Source organism: Meleagris gallopavo, chromosome 19 (genome assembly GCF_000146605.3).
Source record: "Meleagris gallopavo isolate NT-WF06-2002-E0010 breed Aviagen turkey brand Nicholas breeding stock chromosome 19, Turkey_5.1, whole genome shotgun sequence".
Lineage (NCBI taxonomy): Eukaryota > Metazoa > Chordata > Aves > Galliformes > Phasianidae > Meleagris > Meleagris gallopavo.
The window spans coordinates 919,649-924,694 of record NC_015029.2 but is presented as its reverse complement, the minus strand read 5'-3'; the positions used below and the strand labels follow the sequence as shown (position 1 = coordinate 924,694).

Sequence of the window (5,046 nt, the reverse complement as noted above, 5' to 3'; positions counted from 1 at the left end):
CAGAGTAGAGGGGGAGGATCACCTCCCTCGACCTGCTGGACACGCTCTTTCTAATGCACCCCAGAATGCCATTGGCCTTTTTGGCCACGAGGGCACACTGCTGGCTCATGGCCAACCTGTCGTCCACCAGGACGCCCAGGTCCCTCTCTGCAGAGCTCCTCTCCAGCAGCTCATCCCCCAGCCTGTATTGGTGCATGCAATTATTCCTCCCTACGTGTAAGACCCTACGCTTGCTTTTGTTGAACCTCATCCGGTTTCTTACTGCCCAGCTCTCCAGCCTGTCCAGGTCTCACTGAATGGCAGCACAGCCTTCAGATGTGTCAGCCAATCCTCCCAACTTCGTATCATCAGCAAACTTGCTGAGGGTAATCTGCATTTGTAAGATATATTAAGCCAACATTTAAACAATATGAGCTAGCACAGCTAAGTTTGGTTTGGGATAGGATCTTGGCATTGTAAAACCATCTTTTGACATTGAGAAGGTCAAAATGGACATTAAAAACAAAAATCAACAGTGTGAGTGGAGCAATAATGGAAGGGGTCACCTACAGAGCTGGATGGGAGCAGTCTTCTAAGGAGCTTCCAAGGCTCACCCAGAAAAGTCTGGGCCATAGTCTGGCCCCAGCTGGAACAGAGACCTCCAGAAGGGTCTTTCCTCCACTGCTGTGAGTCCCTTCTGAAAGGACTTCTCTATCAGGAAGAGCAAGAGTTGCCAAACTTCATGATAGTTTAACAGTGGGAGTATTTCTTGGCACAGGTCCTAAAGCAACATCCTGGGATGCTGGAGATCTGGATGCAGCCATTAGACCTCCTAAAAACTCCTTGCAACTCTGGGAGAGGTCACCTATGCCCCAGTTTCCCATCTACAGGACAGGCACAGCATCTCACTGCCACCCTCAGCAGATGAGGGAATCCTCAATACTAAACCTTGAGCTTCCTTCTTTGGGCTCCTAGGACTGAAAGATTGTGCCCAAGAGTGCTCAACTCCCAAATATGTGAGCCCACAGGGGCAGCTGCTCCACACAGCATCCCACGCTGCAGGACACCACCTCCTCGGAGCCCCACCTGAATGCATTCTGCCCTCAGGATGAACTTGGGGATGATGGCTGGCACGTTCTTCTGGTAATAGATTTTGTGGACCACGTTCTGCAGGAGAGGCTCCAGGGGCGTCACTGTCTGCAGGATGATCCCATGGCCCAGGAACGCATGTTTGAAGTTGAGGAAGACCAGCCCTGGCCCTACCTGCAGAGAACAGAGCACCCTGAGGGATGGAGTCCAGTGGTCCTGACTGGAATCTCATCCTGTGGGCCAACAAAGCCGTCCATCAGCTCAGGGGATGATGGCCGACCCACTCTCACAGAAAGGGGCCAGGCCCTGTTGTTCACAGCCTCCTGCCCTTCCCACTGCTCACCCCGAGAGCTCTATGGGGCACAGGACGTACCTGCCGGGCTGACACCGACAGGTCCAGCAAGGGGAAGCGCTTCCCAAAGATGGTGGCTGTGTGCTGGAGCTGCATGCGGGAGCAGTGCCTGTGGGGCTCCGGCTCTGGCTGCCACTCAGCCTGAAAGGGAGGTAACAGTGAGATGGGGCTTGGAAGGGTAGAGCACGGGGAGAGGGAAAGGCTCAGAGATACAGAAGAGACGTGAACTGAAGAGAGGGGACGTGAAAGGAATCAGGGAAAGAGGCAGGAAAGGGATCTGGCCTGGGGGGCTGTGAGCAACGCGTGGCAACCAGGGGAGCCAGGGCGCTACCTCCCAGACGTGCTTCATGAAGTCCCACAGCCTGGACTTGGTGTATCTCAGGTCAGATCCACTCAGAATGGCTGGGCCGTGCAGGAAGGCCAGGTGAGCTGTGTCGGCTGCATTCTCAGGGATTTCCTGCATGGGGGACAAATTATGTCAAGTGCTGAATTCTTAGGATCATAGAATCCTAAGAGCTCACCAAGTCCAACCATCAGCTCACCCCACTGACCATGTCCCCCAGCACCATACCCTGGGATAGTGAACCCACCACTCCCTGGGCAGCCCGTGCCAGTACACTGCTACTCTTTCTGACAAGAAATGTTTTCTAATCCCAAACGTTTTGAGGTTTAACTGCTTAAGTCCACCAGCATCCCACCAAGATGGCACGCAGAATGGACTGACCCCAGCACAGCTCTGCTCATGCCACTCTCTCCTCCAGCCTCCACAGTTCCACCAAGAGATGACAGAAGCAGCATTTTGTTCTGCTTGCCAGCAAATCAATGTGGTTATGAAGATTAACAGCAAAATAACCGCGCGTTTTCCCATTCTGTGATCAATGAGTTGGAGAGCCTGCTGACACTAAGCGCTGCAATTCTTGGAGAATCTTCTTTTAAATTACATCAGTTATAAGTCAAAGCAAATGAACAGATTCCCTTTAAGCACCCAGCACATCTGCTCCCTCTCAAGCAGCCCGTGGTTCACGTTTGGGGAACATCTGCCACATTCTTGGCACGTGGCACGGTGATGCACTTCCAGGACCAGGCTCTGTGCGGTGGCTCTGGGTTTAGTGGAAGGAGGTATCTGGGGATGGGTCGGCACTGAAGGAAGGGACCCCAGCCCGACCGTGCTCCCACCTGGATGTGTGCATCCACGAAGTGCTCTGTCTGCCCCCGGAACACCCAGTCCCCAGTGATGATCTCAGGCTGCTCAGGCACAGCCCAAGCAGGGCCGGTCCCGTCGCAGTGGTACCAGAGCAGCAGCATCCCGTTCACCTCACAGCATGGCCAGCTCCGCACCTTGGCAAAATCTGGCACTGAGGAAAAGAAAAGGATTGGATAAAAGTGGCATTTCCAGCATGCTCAGTGTCACTTCACCCAGGGCTACAGCTCGGAGCTCTGGCAGCATTAGCTTGGCACAGGCTCTCCCTGCTGCCATTTGCCACCCCTCAGGCTGCTGAAGGAGAAAAGCAGCTCCTGAAATTTGCTTTCTGTTTACTTTAATGTCATTTCTGTGTGCACGAGTCCCCCCAGGAGGTGGCAAGCCCTGCAGCCTGCTCTCACTGCTCGGAACCATGCACAATGCACTCGTCCAGTGAATCCCCTTCCAGTTCCATTGAGCTAAAGCAATGGCTTCAGTTATAGATGGGCAGGAAGCAAAGCCAGCTGTAACTGCTGAGCTCGAGTCATCCTGTTTTGGTACAGCAGTGCCACGGGTTGCATTTGGAGCAGACCTCCACTCTTTCCAACCTTCCCAGTGAAATTGATTTGGGTGTTTATATGTAACCAGCTGTCAGAAAACTTTTCTTCTACTCAATGGGCAGCTTTCACTTTCTTTACGTTTTTTTTTTCCTAGCTGGCAAACAAGCCCAGAGGGCATACTTTCCTTATTATTTAAGTTTGCACATCCGCTTGGGAGGCTGAAGGATGCAAGAAATTAGGTTTTGCTTTCCTAGAACCATAGAATGGTTTTGGTTTGAAGGGACCTGAAAATATCATGTTCCAAACCAATGACTGACAGAGGGGGCTGGACAAGACCACGGGTGCCACTTAGAGTTGCAAAACCCATCTTTTTGATGGGATCCATTGCATTGGAGGACATTCCTCACCCCATGCACATACTGGGTGCCCTGCGAGCCCAGTGCCAAAGGGGCTGTGCACCAAAATCCCCCACCATTCCCTCCATGCACACAGATGGCTCCTTAATCTGTTTATCTCAACCTGACCCATTTACCCATTTGGGAGCAGTGCAGCTGTGTGCAGTTCTGTTCCACCAGTAACCATGGCTGTGAATAAAGCAATCTCACAGGAAACAATGCATTTTGGCAAGAGTTTGCCTATGGCCAGAATATTCGTTCTCATTTTGCAATGAAGCACATCTTTCTTCATTACTTGGAATCAAATTTTCATTCAAATGCAGCTCCTGAGTGCGTGCGTATGCAAAAACTAATGCAGTATTAATCTGCATGGTGCAATCCATAAACTGTTTATCTCATCTCATATGGATAGAACGATTTCTCCACTTTGGGAAAAAAAATCTGTTTAGTAGAGTTTTGCTGTTAATTAATGTTATCATCACTATCTGAATCAACTCCAAATTGACCTTCTCAGGAAAATAATTAGGAAGAACAATCCAAGGGAGAGCTCAAGGTAAATTCTCTCCATGTTTTCAGCCATGTTTAGAATGGCTGATTTCTTTAAACCAGTGCAAGCCCACCAAGTAATTATTACAGGTGAAATTAAGGATTTCTCTCTGCATGGTTGCCACAAACCGTATCGAAAGATGGGTGTGAAAGCCTTAAAAAGAGGAAAAAAGGTCACATAGAGATTATTTTATCTGTTATTTAAGCATTGAATTGGTATAAGCCGTCACCGTACTCTGAGTGCAGAGTAATTTCTGAAACCCAGTGGGTGAAAGTCCCGGGTGTGATTTAACATATGACAGGCCATCAGAATGCTGTGTCCCAAGGAAGTCGGTGTGCTGCAGGAAATGAGGGAGCAGCGTGGGGGTGAGCTCTGGCAAAGACTGTTTTTCCTTTCCTAATCAGATTTTTAGGCACTGCCATCGCTCCGGGTGCTCTCTGCAGAGTTGGGGGAGGTTCACCTTTTCCAGAATATGGGATGTGGGTGCATTTCCCATCTTCTCCTCGGAAACGCCAGCCATGGAAGGGGCACTCGATGCAGCTGCCCACCACGTGTCCGCCAGCAGCCAGGTCAGCCCCGAGGTGTGGGCAGTACGAATCCACCACATGAGCCTGGCCGTCCTGCGTGCGGAACGCAGCCAGCCGCTCTCCTGTGGGAACACGAGGTCATGAGAGCGTCTGCAAAAACGGAGTGAGGGGTGCGGGATGGAGGGGTGGCTCAGCCCCATCTGAGTGGGCAGCAGGAAGAATCGCGGAAACATTAAGGCTGAAAAAGGCCACTAAGATGATGAAGTCTAACCGCCAACTCGCCCCCTCATGCCCATGTCCCACGTCCACAAGTGCCACATCTCTGTGGTTCTTGACACCTCCAGAGGTGGTGATTCCACCACTCCCTGGGCAGCCTGGGCCAATGCATTAGCACTCATTATGAGAATGTTTCCTAAT

General features: G+C 51.2%; 1 protein-coding gene across 1 annotated transcript in view; it reads right to left on the bottom strand.

Moving 5' to 3' along the window:
• Window positions 1–5,046, bottom strand: part of LOC104913710 (cholesterol 7-desaturase-like) — a 10,323-nt gene that overhangs the window by 2,361 nt on the left and 2,916 nt on the right. Inside the window, exons 2-6 of the mRNA XM_010721112.2 lie at window positions 4,563–4,751; window positions 2,597–2,775; window positions 1,752–1,877; window positions 1,442–1,561; window positions 1,066–1,242 (exon numbers count right to left, since the gene is read on the bottom strand). Of these exons, the coding sequence (XP_010719414.1) occupies window positions 1,066–1,242; window positions 1,442–1,561; window positions 1,752–1,877; window positions 2,597–2,775; window positions 4,563–4,751 (791 nt within the window). The remainder of the gene's footprint in view (window positions 1–1,065; window positions 1,243–1,441; window positions 1,562–1,751; window positions 1,878–2,596; window positions 2,776–4,562; window positions 4,752–5,046) is intronic.